The sequence below is a fragment of the Haliotis asinina genome, chromosome 2, assembly GCF_037392515.1.
Source record: "Haliotis asinina isolate JCU_RB_2024 chromosome 2, JCU_Hal_asi_v2, whole genome shotgun sequence".
NCBI lineage: Eukaryota > Metazoa > Mollusca > Gastropoda > Lepetellida > Haliotidae > Haliotis > Haliotis asinina.
Window position 1 is genome coordinate 4,477,158 of NC_090281.1, and position 22,923 is coordinate 4,500,080.

General features: G+C 40.6%; 1 protein-coding gene across 8 annotated transcripts in view; it reads left to right on the forward strand.

Annotated features, from left to right (window-relative positions):
- Positions 1-22,923, forward strand: part of LOC137273155 (ras GTPase-activating protein nGAP-like) — a 226,051-nt gene that overhangs the window by 195,655 nt on the left and 7,473 nt on the right. For all 8 annotated transcript variants that reach the window (XM_067805634.1, XM_067805633.1, XM_067805637.1 and 5 more), the window contains 8 exons: positions 9,567-9,788; positions 10,220-10,321; positions 16,915-17,013; positions 17,432-17,517; positions 21,019-21,073; positions 21,619-21,751; positions 22,344-22,506; positions 22,639-22,718. In XM_067805634.1, the coding sequence (XP_067661735.1) occupies positions 9,567-9,788; positions 10,220-10,321; positions 16,915-17,013; positions 17,432-17,517; positions 21,019-21,073; positions 21,619-21,751; positions 22,344-22,506; positions 22,639-22,718 (940 nt within the window). The remainder of the gene's footprint in view (positions 1-9,566; positions 9,789-10,219; positions 10,322-16,914; positions 17,014-17,431; positions 17,518-21,018; positions 21,074-21,618; positions 21,752-22,343; positions 22,507-22,638; positions 22,719-22,923) is intronic.

Sequence of the window (22,923 nt, forward strand, 5' to 3'; positions counted from 1 at the left end):
AATGTTGGATGAGTAAACTACTGCTTGTATCGGATATGTAGGTCTTTGATCATTCAGGTGTACAGAAAGTCAACAAACTACAGGAGATAGCAGTCCCATCTGGGGAGAATTCAGTAGAAGCAGATAACATACACAGATTTAAGATTAGAGGATGAAGATTGGGGAGATTTGCAGTGGCAAATCTGGCAGAGTTATCAGAAGGTTATCATTACAGAGAGCCAATAGCATGCATGTGTGTGGAGACCTGGTGATTCTGTCTTATGACCTGCTCACCATCCTCAAAGGATTCTAGCTGTCTTCATAAACTGGGATCAATTTACTGACAAATTAACCTCATATATCAAAAGTTTTAATGTGATGTATGTCTTGCTACCTATTAACTGTGTAAAAGCTTGTCTATGTTACCCTCAGGAGCACACATGCTGCACATCCTGTTGAGGCTCTTCTGAACTGTGTGCCTCCTTCAGTACAATATGTATTCTCTCTTTCTCTCTCTCTCTCTCGCTCATAGGCATTCTTGGTTCAATGCCTTTTTGTTTCTTTGCGTCTTCATTGTGTGATTGAGAAGTCCACCATACATATCGTCAGATCAGTAACAATGCTTGTGTGATTCTGTGGTTGATGCTCAAGGAATGTATTGATCAGCCATGGGTAGTGTGTAGATGATGTTATAGGAGGGTGACCCTGGCTTCTCACAATAACCCACCTAAGGTATAGGTAGTGCCCCTGGGATGGGGTAGGGTATAGCTAGATTCTGACCTGGTGACCCTGGCTTCTCACAATAACCCACCTAAGGTATGGGTAGTGCCCCTGGGATGGGGTAGGGTATAGCTAGATTCTGACCTGTTGGTGGTGTACATATGATGTCAAATTGGTGAATGACATTACCCGCTCATGATGACCACCCCTACCCTACCTCAGCCACCCACCCCTCAGGTAGGAGCATTGCCCCAGGGAGACGTAGACAGGGGCACCAGCTGGTGCTGATCTACAGAATCATTGGATGACTGATGGATGAGGTCAGTGTGAGAGGGAGGTCAGAGGTCAGAGAAATGATGAAGGAAGGAGTCCCAGAACCACATTATTTTCCCTACTGCCTAGTTTTCCCTGCAGAGGGAAAGCTTTGAATTATGTATGGTCAGCAAGTTAAGATGGTAACTGACACAATTACTGATTGAATAGAATCTATGTGTGGCATTAGAGTGAAAGTGAACATTAGGACATGTACTGAGTCTCAGGTTCAAGTCTCTCTGGGGCTCTTTTTCATTTTACATGGGTTTGTTTGTTACTATCGAGATTACATATATTCAGATACTAAGTGTTTGTCTAGCAGGCTGTTAACATGGATGTGTACTTCAGGGAAGTTGAAATTAGATTTAAGGAAATGTATCACTTAACTTCTTGGCTCCAAATGTATCAAACCTGACAACACAGTAGATATGCATGACCTACAGGCTGGTGAGTGACTTGTTTATAAACATCTGTAATTGTTTAAACCTGTGCATTAATGGCAGTGCTTTTAAATGTGAGAGCCCTTCTGTTCTTGAAACGTGAACATTACAATTTCTCTGGTCCTTGTTTTTTAATTGTAATATTTATAATGTAATTTATAAAATATTGCCACTGTTCCTTCATTGAATGCTGTGCAACATCTTATCTTATCTAACATAGGGGTTATGACAGGGCACCATGATTTGATGCTTAATTTGATGGGGACAAGTGAACCCATACCCACTGTGCAACCCATACACCGCTGTGCAACCCATACACCGCTGTGCTACCCATACATAGAGTGTTTACTTTGTCAGATGTCACATATTTTGCCAGTGACCTATGCTTCTGTTTTCATCACAAACCCATTTTCCACTTAAGCCCAGACATTCCATACCCATATGGGTGCATTCACTTCTTGTTTATGGGGGCAGATCTGTTGCACTTTTATTGGGGAGCTTTCACCAACATGTGTCCGTCATGTTTGATGGCCTGTCCCAGGGGAACATAGTGTACACCTCTTAGTGATTGTTTCCAGCCCAAGCATTCTCACATGTGTTTCTACAGTGAAGCTTGTGGTTAGGGTGGGGTCAAATGTCAACAAAAACTTTTATGTCACTTGAGGCCTGAATTAAATTTTTTTTTTTTACCATAAATATAGGTTTGTGAAATAATGTTGTATGTGATGTTTGAGATAAGTGAAAGCATTCAGTTGTACTGATCTGTCTGCCTACCATAGATCCGTCAGTCATGTATCTTGTCATCGGTTTGTCATAGGTTATTGAAAATTATGGGTTAGAATTACATGCTGTGAAAGTGGCTTGTCCCCTGAGGTGATGTGGACAATGACATTACTATATTATACCATGGGCCCCACTCACACTCGGTGATCTATGTGGTTCCTTCTCTTGGAGATAGTCCTGCATCACACATCTACTTCATCACATGGCAAGCAGGATAAGTGATGTCAATATGAGATGTAGACATTTTGATCTCTTGACTTCTATGACCTTGGTATGTCTTCTGTGGTTACTTTGTGTTGGCACTGTGACCACCCCTCTGGTGATATGCGACTGCCCTGTGATTGTTCTCACAACTCTTTGACTGTTCAGTCATATCTGTGACTGTTTAATCAGCTCTATAGCTTAAGTAAGGGTTCCAGGACTGCCCAGTGACCTCTGTGGGGGTTCTGTGAACTCCATAATGGTTCTGTGACCTACAGGTTCTGTGATTGCCCTGTGTCAGCTCAATGACAGTGTGAGTATACAGAGGCCCCAGGTAAGAGTCCCTGTCTCCTATATCAAGGGAGCAATCAGGTAGAACAATGAGGCGTATGGATTGGTGGGCTTGTAGTTGAATCCAGCTATTGTGTACTCTGCCCTTGTCATGACAGCCTATTGCATCTCAGTCTGTGGTCACTGCTCTGTGTCAGGCCACACACCATGGCCAAGATCTGCTTAATGTGAATACAATATAGGCTGTATTACGGTATTTCTGTCAGCATGTCTGCATGAGGGATGTTCCCATTTGTCATAAACCTCACCCCATAGGGAGTGCTATTTGACTTTCAGCAGTTAAATACATGGGGCTCTAAACTTGCCATAACATTCTCTTCAAACCCCATTATTGCCACGTGTTGAAAGCAAGGCACTGGACAGGAATGTTACTAGTTAAAGCAGGATGGTCATTAAACTGCTGTACACCCTCAGGGGGCTCAAGTACTTAACTAGGTTTCTATAATGATAATAGGGTGAGATACTTAAGGACTCTGCAAGGGACAGCATGGCCTGGCCAGTAGACTCAGTGGCAGCCAGTCAAGGGTCAGTCTTGACCCCCTCCTTCAAGACAAGTCAGGGTTTATCTTGTGACCTGTTGATTGCAGGTCAATCACAGGCCCTCCCTTCAGCAGATAGTTGAAGGTGATTCTCAGAAACTCCTGGTAGCATATACATGGGGAAAGGAGTCACAGACCCTCCCCATAGTATGTAGATGGGGAGAGGTCACAGAATCTCCCTTTACACATTGTTGAAGGGGTTCATCCATAGGACTTTCACTGGAGAGGGGTTGCATTGGACCATCACTGTGGGGGATTTTAAGAGGGGAGGGAAGGTCTGGGAGTAGCTTTTGAGGCCAAATATTTTAGTGTGACCATGTGTTGAGTGCATATGTTAGTGGTCTTTTATGGCTATATGTTTCCAACTACTGTGTTTATATTTGTAGTTTATAGAATACTGCTACTGTTTCTTTATGGAATGCTATACAATAAATATCATATCTTACCGTATCTTATCGTAATGCTGTAAGGTAATTTTGAAAACCTGTACAAGTTTCTCTACATGTGCAATCTCTTCACTGGCCACATACAGATAAGATAAGATATTTATTGCATAGCATTCCATCAAGAAACAGTAACAATATTCTATGAACTACAAATATGAACACAGTAGTTACAAACATATAGAATTAATAGATACATAAATGATGTACATTACAGCAGTTTATCTCATGTAGTATAATCACATGGAAGCAATATGAGGCAATATACAGAATGGCAATATACAGAATTCATTTAAAATTGTATATATCATGACATATTTTTGAGATGCGACTTTAGGACTGTGAACTTTATGGACCATTTGTTACTGAAATGATAAATTCCAATTTTGAAATACTTATTTCCTGAAATCCCTGAATACCTATTATGAGTGACCAGTAGAATTGGTCAAGTACTACTTCCCAGAGAACTAGCCTTGCACCCTCCACCTTGATGTGATTGATCTGCTGCTACTTGAATGTCTATTGTCCCTCTTCCTGTACCTCCGCCATAACCTACTGAACTTCTGAAACTGTCTAGCAGCCCCAGTATCCGGTCAGTCCTTCATTTATAGTAGCAGTCTAGATAGAGAGGGAGGATCTTATCTCCCCTACTTGTTTACATGGACGTTATTCACCAATTGTGGACATATATATCACCTTTTGTTCTAGTCTGCAACTTTCTCTCCCCATTACATTCAAGATAAACACTTTGAATGTGAGGTATTTATGTCAGATGAACTTTCCATGTTATAAATCCCATATCTGCTGGTGCCTTCTGTGACTGTTATATACATTGTTGTACTTTCAAGTGACACTGTTATGGCTTTGTGTTAGGCCATAGGCATACTGGTAGCAGATTGATCCTGCCTTAAACAGCACACAGAAACATTCACTAACTTGCCTTGCATTAATTCAGTCCATGTAGCGCGTGACTTGCCATAACATTAGTGGCTCCCTAGGGTTCCCAATGGTTCCACATAGCTGTGATGTCATCAGTCTGTAACAGCTTGTTGCTAGGCTCCTGTGGGCAGGGAGAGATGTGATATACGACCCAGAGCCCTAGGGAGTCTACTGCATAGAAACAGATATGCTGACATCAGCAACCATTAAGAGCATGTTGTATAGGGTGGTAAGGTAACAAAGTTATACATGGTCTCATCCCTAGGGATCCTTCTTCTTCCATCCAATTAGACCGTCAGTATGGAGATGGTGTTGTTTGCTGGGCTGAACATGACCATGTAATACGTGACATAATGCCCTTGGGGATGTGTGTTGCTGTTAGAAAGGGTTTAACAGATTGATGAGGGTACTTGAACAGTATTGTACATAGCTTCAATGAAAAGGATGCTTTATGTAGGCTCATCTGCATTCCTCATGGCCTCTCAGCTCTCTGCAAATGGGTCATCCCATCATCAGTTATTTTCCTTGCATTCGTACTATGTATTTAGTGTTTTGTTACAAATTTCATCAGCCTAGAAACAGGTAGTGGATGGGGATTGATGTTGGTGACTTGGCATGTCATCCTGAATGTACACAGGCTGGTAATCTAGATGTCAATCATTAGATTGTTTGGTCCGATACGCCATCACATATCTGGTGGTATATGGAGTTTTAAACCACACTTACTCACCCTCTAAAACAAATGCTAACAAATCTAGTTATCTAAAGTTTCAATTTATTTTCTTCCTGATTGTGAAACGTTACTTATTCCCTTTGACAGGGATGATTTATATTCCGCAGAAAACAAGTAAACCCAGACATTATTGTCATCCCAGACTTTCAGCATATTGTCACCAGCAAACCTCAATATCTTGTGTGAGATAAGCACCTTCAAACTGTTGTCCTTATCTCTGACTGTCATTGCTTCATCACAAACATATGCTGGATATGGTTACCATGACACTGAAGGGATCGCTATACATCTTGATGTCACATCCTTCCACACATTGAATACACAATCCTATGTCCATCCACCCATGAATCAGCCAGATTGACCATGATTTCTCATCTTCCAAAAATAAGAAATTTATGTGGCTTCAGAGCTGTCAATCTAGAGCTTGCTGTCTGTGCAGACAATGTTCCAGTGGACACCACTAGCCTGTGCTTGTGTGTCAGCATCGGCTGCAGCAGGAGGCTGTGTTTTAGGATGGAGTTGTCACACATGTTATATTTAGGATTACACTTTCTCAGTAAAGTACAGATTCTAGTAATTAAGTTGGGTTGAGTCACATCCAGGGTTCAAACAAAACAAGTCAGGCACCTAATTGCCAGCGCGCAATCTGCATTTTACTAAGAAACTGTAACCCCAAATATAATGTGTTACATTCGACCACTTTCACAATGTCATTGTGTATCTCATATGGGGTTATTGGATGTGTCTATCGATGATGACATTACAGATGTTGATTATGGTGAAGCTGTTGATGTGGTTGTTGATCCTGAGGTTGATGTTGGTGTGTGTTGGTCCATAGGTTGATGTTGTGTGTTGATCTTGAGGTAGATGTTGATGTCATTGTTGATCCTGAGGTTGGTGTTGATGTGATTGTTGATCCTTTTGGTTGATGTTGATGTTGATCTTGGAGTTGATGATGATGTGTGTTGATCCTGAGGTTGACGTTGATATACGTTGATGTGGTTCTTGATCCTGAGGTTGATGTTGATGATCCTGTTGCTGAGGTTGCTGTTTCCCATGGCTGTATCATAGTGTCCCACATTTACTTAAGAATAAAACCATGCTGTTGTGAATTCAGTCTGTATATTTAAGAAGGGTAAGGATGATACCACCATCCGTCATATGCACTGCTGACTCTGTTTGTGATCATTTAAATTGTTTCAGAGATAAGATTTAATTTACCAACCATCTGACCTCCAAGTCACCATTGGTCGATGAAAGATGTAATCTGGAATAAGGTTAGAATGCAGTTGTGACACCCATGACCTAACAGTGTTCTAGGTCAGCTGGCCTGCCCTGGGTCAGGCAAGGTTATACCTGCCATCTGTCAGTGCCAGACATGCATTGCAGGAATCCAGTCAGCTGACCAGCTAGTGTTTACACAGGACTGACATGGAGGAAACACATGGAGCTGGAATTGATGCTATTTTACCATGGTATAATGAACCTGCATGGAATCAGAAATTGCAGCCTTGCGTGTTGAAGTTGCAGTTTGTTCACTGGGGCAAGAACTGTGGTCTGATTCATGTGTGTGGATGGTTGTTTGATGCTGTTTGTGTTTGACACCATTCTGTGATGGTGTTCAACTGGTGGTGCTGGGATGGGGCTGCTGTCTTCATGGATGTGGTGATGGTGTTGTCACAGATGTGGTTAGTGATTTCATGTCACAAGTTAGTGAAGAATGATGACAATTTTTTGACAACTTATACATCTGATTCAGGCAACACTATGGCAGATTCTAAAGTCAGTAGTCAACTCAGTGTTTGTCAGTTTTCATTAGGGAGTTCTATGTGATAAGATATTTATTGCATAGCATTTCATATATCTTAATTATATCGGTAGTTACTGCTTGATGCTGTGTCATACCTACCACCATGATGTCATGTATCAGCCCATGCCGAGGTGCACCAACACTTTATATCCTGAGTATGTATGGAGAACTAGTTTTCATGTACTTCCTTCCTGGGGCAGTTATTACAGAGCCCTGTCACTCCTCCACTGAATCAGCGATAAATGTTGAGGATGTGCTTCTTCATTTCCAGGGGAAGAATTAACAAGCCTCTTCCAAGAAAAACATGGAACTGGCTCCTTTGTCTCTCTTATGACTTGTACCATACGTTCCCGAATTATTTCAGGCGATTAGACTTAGCTTATGTTTATGTCGGCTGAAACAGTGGGGCAGCATCCGCTCACCTTATCACAAACACCTTGTATCATTTCTAATTCTTAGTCCTTCATAAACACAATTTCTGTCATTGTATCACACGGTGATACTCACTGGATTATCTGGTCCAGACTTGTGTACAAACAAAATCATACAGCTGTGACACTGCTGAAACAAATATGTGATGATGATATAGTGACAGGGGTACAATTTGGAAAGGGTTTTGTTGCTTCTGTTTATATGTATGTAGGATGTTTGAACACTTGAAACCAGTGATCAGATTAAACCCACCTATGTCTATGGCTGTCCCTGGTGGAGATGAATTCTTCCTACTGAGTTGATTATCATTGTGCTGGACCACTGACCTGAATTATTTTAATAGTTAACTGTGATTTGGGACTGTTCTTATTAGATGATGTTTTTGTGTTAACTGATGGTGTCTTTGACAGTGTACGTGTAAGACAGTTTCTCTTGTTAGTTTCGATTTTGTGAGTTTTTTCTTCAGTTCAATGATTATGGTGTAGCAGATGAATAGGTCATTTTGGAAAACAATGATAATTTAGTGTTATTGTTGCCGTGGGATAATGCGATTTTGTGATGGATTTTTGTGGTGTTTTCCAGACAACTTAAGTGTCACTCACTCATACGGAACCTGTATGTTTTCAAAGGATGTAGTGTGATGTAAACCACTTGAGTGGAAGTAGTTGGAGGGAGCTGTCACCTTTACAATCCGGATGTACTTCCCACAAGGATTCAGCTGACACTAGTGACCACCAGTTTTCAGGAAGACAGTATGGATGTGTGGTTGGGATTACTGTTTTGTCCAATCAGGTGGTGTTTTATAAACAATTGGTACTTCTTATTATTTTCTTTAAAAGCTTTCATTATGTAATTCCTGTTTCTTTTGGAAGCTCAAAGATATGTATTTCATTGATTTCTGTTTTAGTTGTTCAGTTGCAATATTTCTGTATAGATAATTTACACATATATTCAGTCAGTTCACAATACAAGTAATTAAATGCGAAACTTATCTGATGATCAACTACTTTGTGATTCATTTCAATTATACTGGAATTTTATAAGCATTTTAAACAATTCATGAGATGTGTCCTCCAATCAGACAGAATCTGGTTTGAGGTGTTCCTATCAACCTGTGATCCTGGTAAATCAAAAGGAATGCCAGTAAGACATTAATGGGAAATGTAATCCGTGCCTTCTGTATCTAGGTCAGTGATTATTGATTGAAGAAGTTGTGAGGAACGTATCAGAAGGTGTGAGGTATCCAGCCAGATATTCATTATGACATACAAGTGTCAATATGTTCATGAATGGCCACAGCAGGGACTTTGGAATGTGCATCATTTACGTAGCTGGTGTAACAACAACGACACATCTGTCTCTTGAAGATTTACACATTTGTGTGAAGCTTTTGCTGCCGACACATGCAGTTGAAGAAACATGGAATTTGAAAATTACAGAGAATTGTTAACTAGAAGGAGCTTTGCTATATTATGACATGAATAATATGAGACTTGGATTGGGGTCCATGAAACATATGAACAGTCGAAGGAAAGTAGGATTTGTAAATAGCATCTAGGTGCCAGCTAGATGAACTCTGATGTTGTTACGTGATGGAGTTTAAGAACATATAAGAGATATAAGAACAGAAAACATGTTTGAAATCCATGTTTGATCTTTTGCCAGAATACTCAGTCATCCTCTACGACCTACATCATTTTAGAATCTTTCCAGGTGGAATGTTTGTGATGGTGCAGATTTATGTGTTTTTGTTGTTTCCTTCTGTTGTCATCATGTCATTTCAGCACACTGACTTCGCTAATAACTTCCAACATTTCTAGCAGTAGATCTGTTGTCCATTTCAACATTGTCTACCATGTTCTCAACGTGTTTGTTTGATTGCAGGTCTCTGATTAGTTCCCGGATACGGACCTCGCGTTCCCATGAATCTCTCCTGACTAATCCCTCCAGTATGCACTCAATCGATCTGACCGCGCCAGACCTGGAGATCAAACCGCTTCACAGTAGTGTCCTGGGACAGGACCACTGCTTCCAAGTATCCACCAGCCATGGCAGCAAGTACATCTCCTGCCGCACTGCCGAGGAAAGGGACAAGTGGATAGAAAGGTAGGTAACTCTTGTATAACTTAGTTGTAGGGCTCTCACACGTCGAACATAGTAGATGTGTAGTTGAAAGACTGGAATTCAACAGTCATGTGTCTGACGTCTTTCTGTTGGAACATTGATGGCACAGTTGTATATGACTCCATAGTTCACTGTGCACAGTTGCTTAACTTGTACACACAAGAAACTTGTCTCTGGGTTTCAAGTTGGGCTTGCTGTGATATGGTATCAGTTCCATACCCTAGTTTGGTTTTTTAGCCATGGTGGTAAAGAATCACTTTTATTCAACCTAAAGATAGTTTGAGAATTTGCTTGAAACCACAAGACAGATCCATGGATCTATTGTTAAGATCAACAATCCATGAGTTGAGATCCATAGTTGTGTCAGAATCTAATGTTTGTAAGTCTAAAACCAGTTGTTACTTTTCCCCCAGTTTGCGGCGAACTGTTCGCCCCAACCAGGAGGAATGTCGAAGGACAGATAACTCCATGAAACTTTGGGTGATAGAAGCAAAGAATGTCTCTCCAAAAAAGAGGTAAGTGTTTCAAATACCTTTGAAATTTCTCCACGGCAGAGTTAGTCATTTCTCCTGAGAGACACAACAATGTACAACCTCGCATCCCTTGACCATGCCTAGCTGAGTTGTTCATGGGTTTGAATCCTATATATGTCAGTAACTTTGCTCTCGACAAGCTTAAGTTGCTAAATATTTTGGCTGATAAGTGGAAAGTTTTTAATACAGTTGACACCAGTCATTAGAATCCCAAGATTCCCTCACTGTGAAATTATGTAGTTGGGATATATGGTGTGTCTGTTGGCTCATTGTCTACTCAGGAAGACTGCTGTCTTATTATCTGAACATTTTTGCTTTCAAGAAATGGTTCTTTGAGGTTAAGAGTTAATCCATGCCTGTATGTAAAGACTTCCATGCAACTTAGTTTGTGAGGATGAATGATGCATGCAGTCGTCTGTCTGAATACCAGTAGATAACACTTCTTTGCTAACTGATTATCACAATAACAGGGGCTCAAGTCGCTACTTGGTCATAACGAATATCGGTTTCTCTTTGAGAAGCTTCTGTTGCTTCGTGTTGTGTTATATGTGAGAAAAGATTAAACGGTTAACTGTGTAGGGATTAAAAGATTAACATGTCTGTAAGAGTTGACAGAGAGCATTTTGCCAGAGGCAGTGGAGGACTGAGGAGTCGTAGTCAGATTTGGCATCTGAGATGTCTTTAATATTTAGATGTTAATATTTTACTAAACACTAGGTACCACTGGTGTTGGAATATGTGAATTATCATTGTCATAGGGCTGCAATCACTTACCCAAACAGCAAGGACATGTGTATAGTATTAAGCTAGGCTGACCAACTGTTACACCCTGAAGCTGTGTGGTAGGTGTCTTTGTACAGATCTATATAGCATTCTGTCATCTGTATGGCATTCTATGTACAACCATATCAACCCTCAAGGCAAGACATACAGCATAAGCCAAGAAAATATTTGCTGGAAATCAAACATTTCACTGATGTTTCAAATTTGATGTTTGTTAAAATGTTATTGAATGACGATCATGTAAAGCATCTTTTATGAAGTGTTGAAGATAAACAAGTCCTTGCAAGCTATTGGAAACCTTTTCTCTGAGACCAGAACACAAGCTTGTGGAATATTGTGCATCAGGTGTGATGCTGCTGTGATTTGTCTGACATGTCCATAAACTTACTTTGACATGAAGCTTTGACATGGTGGTGAAAACAGTTAAAAATAAGTGTCAGGCATGATCACTGTCTTTTGAAGAAGAACAGTTTGGAAGAATATCAGCAGCACAGTGTACCATATGACATAGCAAGTCGGTATGAACTTGTGCTTCTTCACGTGATAGACACTGGTGCTGAATACTTCATATCTGGCCAACAGAACTGAAGTTTAAAAACCTTCTTGGTAGAATGCCATGTTTGAAACTAATCTGTGAAACTTAAACAGGTAAAGTTTTAAACTTTGAGCTTTGAGGGAGGGAAGGTGCTAAGGCAGGGGAACATGCATTATGTAGATGTGTTGGTACAGCAGCTGATGGTGGCTGTGGCTCTGGCTCTGGCTCTGGCTCTGGCTCTGGCTCTGGCTCTGGCTCTGGCTCTGGCTCTGGCTCTGGCTTGACATTTCTGTTTGAATTAAATACAGTTTAACCATACCAGGTTATGTGCCTTTCATAATTTTTGAAAATGCTGATACAAAAGTCCATGATATTTTCATTATGAAGCCACAGCCTTGTGTAAAGATAGATGTTTGTGAGGTCTGGTGGGGAAGTCTGAGGTGTTTCACAGCAAGATAGAGATGGAGCTTTTTCTGTTTGTTTAATACTGTACCAAATATTTTTTCAAAATCAGTAGACGACACTAATAATTAGTAATATTACTATCGCTATTAATTAGTATTAATAACATGTCAATATTTAAATTTGTGGAGGCTATATATTTAGTTAGTCTATAATAGTCGGTTAGTCATTTCACTAAGGAAAACTGTACCCATAGATATGTCACTTACTTAGGTCATGGACGTTGTGATAGTTATAAACCTTCAGAGAACAGATTTGAGAAGATTGAGGTTGAGCCAAGGTTTTGGATGGATCTCAATGTTCCCTGGGGGTTGAACAGCTTCCATCAGCAGGGTACCCCCCCACTATATATTCTGTGCCAGGTTCAGTCAGGCTCTCTATCATGAGTATAGTTCTAGTTCCCCCAGGGTAGTTTGCTGGTGTCATTCCTCTCACTTTCCATGTCACAGAATGGACATTTTGTTTTCTGTTTGTCTCTGAATGCTACACAAGCGGGGTTATTTTGCTTCTTGTTTAAGTCTGTTGCTTCTTTGATATATGGTCAGTATGTCTGGGGCAACTACTACAAAATGTTGAAATGAACCATCTATTTATTGATCATTCTACCCAACAACACTGTAAATAGTCTGAAAGATACTGATCATCTAGTCTTAAGGCCTAGTGGTCAAAAGCCTGTCATGCTCAAGGCCAAGGTTCGATTTCCCACATAGATACTTCGTGTGAGGCCCATTTCTGGTGTCCCCAGCTGTGATATTGCTTGAATATTGCTAAAAACCATGTAAAACCCAACTCATTAATCTTTTAGTCTTGTAACCTCTGGTACAGTTTTTCCACCAGTGAATAGTGTCATTCTTGTGCATTGTGTCATGGTCTTGGTGACACGGAGTATGTTTTACATTCTACCATGATGTCAGTAAATGCTGGATTGTGATTGGTTAATCCAAATCATTCAGGGGTATATTATCATGTTATATACCTCTGATTTTCCAACAGACTGGGTTTTTTATTTAAAACCTCATGCTAGGCGTTCAGTTTTAAATTAAATTTAGAGCTATTACAATTTTGTTATATATATCTGATTTTCCAACACACCATGTTTATCTCCTAAGTAACATACCTCAGCTATTCATGTCAGAACAAAACACAGAGAGAGATGTATTTAACAAGTGTAAAATGTATAATTCACAAACAAACAAATGGTGTAAGAATATGCTAAATGAAGAACTTCTGTTGGATTTATTATGGATTCATGAACCAAGTTGTTTATGTAATAAGCCTCATGGGCATACTGAACATGAAATCAAATGCAACTCTGGCCTTTTGCCATGTTTTTAAGGTAGAAAACATAAGCATGAATGCTTACTTTTATGAGATTTCAATGTTTCGAAACCTGTGGTTCTTTTGAGTATAATATTAAGAGGATTAAATGTTTTCCCCTATGAATTTGAGTTTTTTGTTGATTAAAAGATGAAGATAGGTGCAGATATGTTATCTATATGACTTGTTTTTGAAAGTTATTGGTAACCAGCAGATTTATAAACTTACTGATGAAATATGAACTCACATGATAATCCCTTTGTGCAAAGAATATGTTCTAAAATTATAAATTTCAGATGTCATTTGGGTTCTGGTATGTTTCTCATGATGCAAATAGTTAATTCAAATTGCATACAAATCATTGTAGAACCTATCAATTGACATCAAAGCTCTGCAATGGTTCTAAAGCCAAGCCCTGTAGCCCTCAAGCCAAGATTAAACAATTCTTTTGGGTTGAGGCGATTATGATGGATTTTGGGTGAACATGTGCCATTTTTGTTTGTGTCGACATCAGCCATGTTCTTGGAAAGACTAAGTTGAGGTTACAAGATTAAGACTGGAGCTCACTCTCGGCAAACATCAATCCTCGTGACGCGGCACCATGTTTTGTTGTCCCCATGTGTCATATTTACCCATAATTCTTAAAATCTTTCAAATGCTACACGTGTCTCCCTGTTGATTGTTACTTGAATGGAAAACTTTGTGAATTTAAGGCATGGATTTTAGTGTGTGAAAAAGGAGCATCATGTATTGAGAATTGAACTGTTGTTTTAACAGAATGAAACCCTATTGATATTTTAAACTGTGACAAACAATAAGTTGATTTGAATATTTATATAAGCTCAGATGTTTTTAGTTTTTTTTTGTGAGATTTGACTTTTTTCTGAATTTGCCACATGCTTGTACATGTGAAATTTATGTCTGAATTTATGAGCTAAAATAGTACGTTATTAGAGATTTGGAATGTCAACAAAGCCATGTGGGCATTTATGGGATTTTCAGCACTGGATGTAAATATTATTCCAATAAAGCTTATTCATCTGTGAGGAAAATCATGGCCGACGTTTCATGTTAACTCTGCTGCTATCTTTACAGCCGGCTTTATGTGTGTCCGTGTCACATGACTGTCATCTGATGATTCTTCATAGCCTTTACTGACATATTTTAGGTGGTTGAAAATAGTGTGTCAGGTCCCTATCTCAAGTATTTTAGGCTGTCTTGTTTTGACTGTTTTGACTGTCTGACTGTTTTGCTGAATTATTAACCAAGGGCACATAACTCTTACTCTTTATTTCCATAAGTGACAGAGTGAGTTTAGTTTTACGCTGCTTTCAGCAATAATCCAGTAATATCACGGCAGGGGACACCAAATATGGGCTTCACACATTGCATCCATGTGGGGAATTGAACCCAGGTCTTTCGGCATAATGAGCAAACACTTCTGCCAGTGGGCTACCCCACCTCCCCACATTGGTGACAGAAGGGTATGTGCGTGCATGAGCACATCCACCTAGTTGTCACCTAGTTGTTAAAGTGTTTACTTGCTGCACCTATGGTTCCTGTGATTGGTGCAGTGTCTGTCGCCCATTTCTGGTGTCCCCCACTGCGATATTGCTGGAATATTGCTGAAAGCAGCCTAAAATGTACTTCACTCCAGCAAATGATTTGGGAATACATTGTTGTTCAAGAGGCCCCCTAAAGTGTCAATTTTGAATCATAAGGCACTGATGGGAATACATCACTTAGCTATCACTATATATGCTTCATAAATTTAGGAGAGATAACATCAAGAATTATGAAGTCTCTCTTTTTCTTTGCTCAGTGATACGTTTTGCAATTGGAGTTTTGGCAAATTATTCCGAGTATGTTGTCAGGTGCCAAGTTCCTGTTGCAATGATTGTTTAAATGCCCTGAAGTGTGAAGAAAAGGACAGGTTTATTTTGTCACAGCTGTTCTTTCGTACCCTTTCTCAGTGCAAATTACACCGATGATTGTCTCTTGGAAGAAAATTATGTCTCCCTAGTGTCTCTCAGTACTATTTACCTAACCACTAAGCAGACATAAATACATACAAGTTGTGAGCTGGCTTCAATCAGTGTCAGAGAGTGTGAGGGTCTCCCAGCTCCGCCAGTACAACCTGGAAACTCCAGGAATGTCTGGGATTCATAACTGTCACTTCATGTGTGGGAATAGAGACTTCTTTTCACAATGATAAAGTGATGCAGCAGTTAAATATCATTGAAAGTTTAAATTGAACATAATGAATGCAACATATGTCCTATTTGGGATTTCACTTTCTTAGTAAAGTACAAATTCTAGTACTTTTTTCGGTTGAGTCCCATCCGGGATTCGAACCCGCACCCTCAGAGTCAGGCACCTAATCGCCAGCACACCAAGTCAGCCGCCTAGCCCGCTCAGCCACCGCGACTTGGTGTGCTGGCGATTAGGTGCCTGACTCTGAGGGTGCGGGTTCGAATCCCGGATGGGACTCAACCGAAAAAAGTACTAGAATTTGTACTTTACTGAAGAAAGTGAAATCCCAAATATGACATATGTTGCATTTGACCACTTTCTAAATGGCATCGTGTAATCATAACATAATGAATGCTGAGAAAGCATCTGGAGCTTGACATTGTATTCAGTGTGATGTAAGTGCTGGACAGAATCTAACGACACTATATTGCAAATAATTTAATGTTGAAGATCTAGTCACAGCTCTGTTTGATGCTTTTTCCTTAGAAAGAACTTTAATTAGATTTATTGCAGCAGTAGCTTGTTTTTCATTCTTATCGGAATCTAACTACATTATATCCTGTTGTTGCTATTTGTCCCGTGTGCTGATTTCTTGCTTGGTCCTATGAATCATGTTATGTGATGTTATCAGTGTGTAGCTGACACTTGTGAATCTAACTGTCTTGTACACAATATGTTGGTGAGCACTAAGACCACCATGGTAGGGGATGTATTGAATCATTGTCACACTTTATCAGATGACAGGGGAAGCCATCTCTGCTTTAGCCTTGTCACCACCTTACTAATGATCTCGGAGTGACAAGCTGCAGGTTGTGCATCACCCCCATCCTCCTTATCTAGTCTGAATCAAAGAAACGAGAGATAGTTCTGTAGATGTATAACTTCTTTAATCCGATATAAGCAACATCTTGATGTACATGCCAACATCTTTATCACATGCATCTACACTGAAATGTCACTTCCTGAGCCTAGCAGCCCCCCAAGCCAGCACCCTAACTCTCCTCCCCACACACCTTCCCCTCAACACCCTACCCCACACATCTGCTGAATCAGAGAGACTACCCAAGCACTAGCCCCTGACCCCAGCAATCCCTAACCTCACATATACATAGAATCAGAAAGTCCTTTATGCCTCTTAACAGAAGTAACTGGACTTTGAGTTTTATGTTTGCTTTTGTGACTTTACTCAGTTTGTTTGTGTCCTAGTTTGAGTGTTTGTTTGCAGGTATTTCTGTGAGATTTTGCTGGACAAGACGTTGTACGCCCGGACATCCAGTAAACCCAAGAATGACATGCTCTTCTGGGGGGAACACTTTGAGTTCAAGTGAGTGTAGTCCGTGTTACATAGTGATGGAATCGTGTCAGTGCTGTTTATATGGATCACAGGTTTTTCTGGTCCAAAGACAGTTTGTGCACAGTGTAAATGCATGTTGCAGTTTAACACAAAGTTAGAAATCCAATTATTTACATTTATAACTCTCTAAAGTCAATTTGCTAATAGACAGCAATGATAACTTTACAAGTTACTCATTTATAACAGAAATTTTTACTGAACACAACAATATGAAATGAGTGAAATTGTTCAGTGCAGTAATGCCATAAATGCCCTTCCACGTTCCATTATCAGGAAACAGTAGTGTGTTTGAAGGTTTCACCTGTTGATTTCAAGTTTATGAAAACATAAATGCAAACACTTGTTTAGCCTATCAAACAGATGGAGTTGCAATGTTTTTATTTTGCAGTAATCTGCCACCAGTGGAGTTCATCACTGTCAACTTGTTCCGGGAGGCAGACCGGAAGAAAAAGAAAGATAAAAACACTCTAGTCGGTAAGTAAACTGTTGATTCAGGCCTGGTATATTGATGTCTTCCTGCACCCTAGGATATCCACTTGGGGGGAAGGGACAGAGGGGAACCTATGGTTTAAGTGTTTGCTCATCACGCTGAAGGAACGGGTTCGATTCCCCACATGGATGCAGTGTGTAAAGCCCATTTCTGGTGTTCCTTTATGTAAGAGTGCTAAATGCAACTGTCATGTAGGGATAGCAGACAGGTTGATGTTGCAAGTGTGTGCTAAGCCTTGTGCCCAGGTCATGTAGGGATAGCAGACAGGTTGATGTTGCAAGTGTGTGCTAAGCCTTGTGCCCAGGTCATGTAGGGATAGCAGACAGGTTGATGTTGCAAGTGTGTGCTAAGCCTTGTGCCCAGGTCATGTAGGGATAGCAGACAGGTTGATGTTGCAAGTGCGCGCTAAGCCTTGTGCCCAGGTCATGTAGGGATAGCAGACAGGTTGATGTTGCAAGTGTGCGCTATGCCTTGTGCCCAGGTCATGTAGGGATAGCAGACAGGTTGATGTTGCAAGTGTGTGCTAAGCCTTGTGCCCAGGTCAATTAGGGATAGCAGACAGGTTGATGTTGCAAGTGCGCGCTAAGCCTTGTGCCCAGGTCATGTAGGGATAGCAGACAGGTTGATGTTGCAAGTGTGTGCTAAGCCTTGTGCCCAGGTCATGTAGGGTTAGCAGACAGGTTGATGTTGCAAGTGCGCGCTAAGCCTTGTGCCCAGGTCATGTAGGGTTAGCAGACAGGTTGATGTTGCAAGTGTGCGCTATGCCTTGTGCCCAGGTCATGTAGGGATAGCAGACAGGTTGATGTTGCAAGTGCGCGCTAAGCCTTGTGCCCAGGTCATGTAGGGATAGCAGACAGGTTGATGTTGCAAGTGCGCGCTAAGCCTTGTGCCCAGGTCATGTAGGGATAGCAGACAGGTTGATGTTGCAAGTGTGCGCTATGCCTTGTGCCCAGGTCATGTAGGGATAGCAGACAGGTTGATGTTGCAAGTGCGCGCTAAGCCTTGTGCCCAGGTCATGTAGGGATAGCAGACAGGTTGATGTTGCAAGTGCGCGCTAAGCCTTGTGCCCAGGTCATGTAGGGATAGCAGACAGGTTGATGTTGCAAGTGTGCGCTATGCCTTGTGCCCAGGTCATGTAGGGATAGCAGACAGGTTGATGTTGCAAGTGCGCGCTAAGCCTTGTGCCCAGGTCATGTAGGGATAGCAGACAGGTTGATGTTGCAAGTGTGCGCTATGCCTTGTGCCCAGGTCATGTAGGGATAGCAGACAGGTTGATGTTGCAAGTGCACGCTAAGCCTTGTGCCCAGGTCATGTAGGGATAGCAGACAGGTTGATGTTGCAAGTGCGCGCTAAGCCTTGTGCCCAGGTCATGTAGGGATAGCAGACAGGTTGATGTTGCAAGTGCGCGCTAAGCCTTGTGCCCAGTTATACTGATATTACAGTGATCATTTGTCAGCATTTTAGTCTTGATTGGTCAGCGTCATGGCTTTTACCAATATAGTAATTTCTATGGAACTATGACACTGTGGTCCAGTAGCCTGTTGCAGTGATGTTAAACCTGAGCTGAAAAGTAGGGAACTGTGCTGGACATAAAGTGATGGTTACATTGCTATGTATCTATACCTGCTGATATAATCTTTACCTTCGGATATATATCAATACCTGCAGCCATATATCTGTGTCTGTAGCCATGCATCTGTATCTGTAACCATAAATCTTTGTCTGAAGCTATACACCTGTGTCTGTAGCCAAATATCTGTCACAGTATGTTGCATGTTTCATCAGATTAAGTCACTGGCAGAAACAGACAGATTAGCCCAAGTTCCAATCATACTGAATTGAGATTTTCAAATGAATGCTGCTCTTGAATAAAACATCCGCTAGGAATTGTAATGTGGATTGTTCATCTGATTGATATTTACATCAGACTAAGACTGGCAGCATGTACAGAGGTGTTTTCTGTAGTTGGAAAACCCAAATGGTCCAAGCACTTATCAACAGTCATTAATGGGATGTTCTGCAAACATTTATTACCATGTGCAAGAGGAATTCATTGATTAACCTTCTACTGTGCACATTAAGACCAGTTGTTGAAAATGTGCACCAAATGAATGAAGACTAAATTTTATAACTGAATGTTGTCAGGACTGATCTAGATGCCGAGAGTAGCAGTTGTGAAGCTTGGGGACGAGGTTGAGACTATCTGTCTAGTGACTAATGTTCTTGTAACAGTTATTGACTGGAAGAGTTCAAATAAGCTGAAAGTTTGACCAGTTTTGAGAATAACACCCCTTTGCTGAAGCTGATAATGTTTCTGACCTTTCCACACGGTTTAGCGGATCTGTTAATATTTGGCTATTAACAGCGAGTAGGGGTTCGTAATTTCCTGATCACAAACAGACCCTGGGAACTGTTGACTTGGCAAACTGTTATTTCCTCCCAAAGTCCTGACATATTGTAAAATCATTTTGTTCAAGGTATTTCTCACTCTCACAAACCTCAGTGTCATTTCCGTGTCAACTTTTAATTGGTCTTGAATTTTGTTGAAACACTTGATCGATTTGCACCTTCAAACAATGGCCAGGTATTTCATGAGAATGTTAGATAAATTAGCCAGCTAGGATACAAGGTGTCATGTCCAGAATCTGTTAGCTGAGAAAGTTTGTCAGATTATATTCACCTTTGTTTATATTGTTGTTTCTCTTTTCATGCTGTTGTAAAACTGAAAACATTGACAGGAAATGTGTGTTTGATCTGGCTATTGCTGTTTGTAACATATCTTCTTTGTTATGTAAATTCATGATTTGACTCGATGACATGAAACATGCAATTCTTTTAATATTTTTAATTGTCTGACGTGTAAGGTTATTGTTTGTAATGGCACATTGGTTCATTATTGCGACAGGGGACTTGCTATCTGTGTCTAAACTTCATTACCTTGCCTGGTGTCAGGTAGAATAAGACAGATCTTTGATTTGTTAGACACTGACAGAAGTAAATGCTCATTCATCTAGTCACTGATCCAGTGTTCAGTTTGTTCTTGTAATCCAGTTTGAATCTTATCTCAGTTTTAATGGGATAACTAACTTGTCCCCGGTCTCTGTTTCATCTTTGATGTGAATCTAATGACAGGATACTTTAAATTGTCATCTATCCAAACTGGGTGAAACAGTATCGAAACACAGTTACTAGTGACAGTGATGGGAGACATGTCACTCCAAACTGAAACCAGGGCCTGTCCCACAAAGCTATCATAGTGCTAAGATGATTGTAACTCCCATATTTTAACCTTGACTTACAACTGTCACAGGACTATGGTTGTTTTGAGGAACAGGCCCCAGGATAGCCTACAGAACCAAGTGTTTACCAGTGGTGTTGTGAAATAGTTGAAGGAATATCATTCTTAGATGGGATTTCAATCATTGATGAACATATGTCCTTTGCAGAATTTTTAAATATTACAGTTTGTGCTTTTTCTCTTGCAGGTTATATAAATATTCCGGTGACAGAAATCAGTAACCGGCAGTTTGTAGAGAAGTGGTAAGTATTAAGGAACATGCATCAGATACAATTGTTGTACGTGAAGATGGGTGACATGTGTCCTATTTTGGGATTACACTTTCCCAGTAGAATAAAGATTAAATTACTTTTGTCCAACTCAGGATTCGAACCCACACCCTCAGAGTCAAGCACATAATCACCAGCACACAGTCAGCAATCTAACCCACTTAGACACTGCGGTTTCCACAATAATTTAGTATTGTGACTCCCATTCAAAAGTGAAATTCATGTAAGTGCTTTACATTGCAAACACCTGCAGCTATATAACAGTTGACAGTTGTAACAGTTGACAGTTGTGGCAGTTGACAGTTGTAACAGTTGACAGTTGTAACAGTTGACAGTTGTATCAGTTGACAGTTGTGGCACTTGACAGTTGACAGTTGTGGGAGTTGATGGTTGTGGCAGCTGACAGTTGACAGTTGAAGGTTGACAGTTGTAATAGTTGACAATTGTAGCAGATGATGGTTGTGACAGTTGTGGCAGTTGACCGTGATGATGTAACTAACATGAACTCGTGAATACAGGTTTACGGCTGCATCGGGCACTGTTGGGAAAGCTGGCAAGGAAACCAAGAGTGATCTGCCCATACTTCGCCTGAAGGCTCGGTATCAGACTGTGCAGATTTTACCCATAGAGCTGTACCAGGATCTAGTCAAGGTAGGCACATTGTCCTGCATGGAGCAACTAGATTACATTCAGACTGAGTTTAGAAACTTTATTCGTCAAGAAAAGGTGGATGGGTGCAGTGTATGAATTAATTTTGAAAAGTCACTGGCCAGGAGGGCTAGTTAAGTAAAACTGCTGTTAGCCCACATCACAGTCCACTAGCCCTACAAATGACATTATTTATATCGCAATCTTTGTGTGACAGGAGATAATAAATAACCACAACTGACTGTTCAGGGCTTTGTTTTGAATTGATATGTGCTTGTTGTCTTCTTATAACTTTATTTAAAGTGTGCCTCAATCCAGCCATTGTTTGATACTTAGTAGGAGGAAGAGAACCTTCTAGCGTCTTACAAGTGAGCTGGATTGATACTTAGTAGGAGGAAGAGAACCTTCTAGCGTCTTACAAGTGAGCTGGATTGATACTTAGTAGGAGGAAGAGAACCTTCTAGCGTCTTACAAGTGAGCTGGATTGATACTTAGTAGGAGGAAGAGAACCTTCTAGCGTCTTACAAGTGGGCTGGATTGCATGCTACTCAGAGAACTCCGACTAATATGCAATCATAAATGACCTATGTTACAGTACCTGACAACAGACTACTGCCAGCTGTGTGAGGCTGTGGAACCGCTGATGAATGTCCGAGAGAAGGAGGACCTTGCCACCACCCTTGTACATATCATGCAGAAGCTCAATCGAGCTAGAAACTTTCTGTCTGATGTTGTTATGGCTGAAATAGCACGACTCGGTGAGCACATTTTTTTTACGAACTCTCAAGAGTTTATGACTATATTTTCCTGAAAACTGCAGTGTAATTTTCATCAATTTAGTATCATACACCTACCCACTGGCTAGCAGAAACGTTTGAAATGTGTTCCAGATAATGAACATCTGACGTTTAGAGGGAACAGTATTGCAACAAAGGCAATGGAAGCATACATGAAGCTGGTGGGAGAGAAGGTGAGTGTTCTTATCCTCACAGGTGCACACAGTCAACTTGGACGAGTAATTTTGCAAATACTAAATAAGCCATTACACTGAACTGTATACTGGTTGATGTCAGCCCTTGACCATGGCTACCAGCCTGATCAAGGGGAGATAATTACTAGGAATGTGTGTAAGATAACTCAATGTTTGAAAAGAAGAAGATATGGCTTGACATATT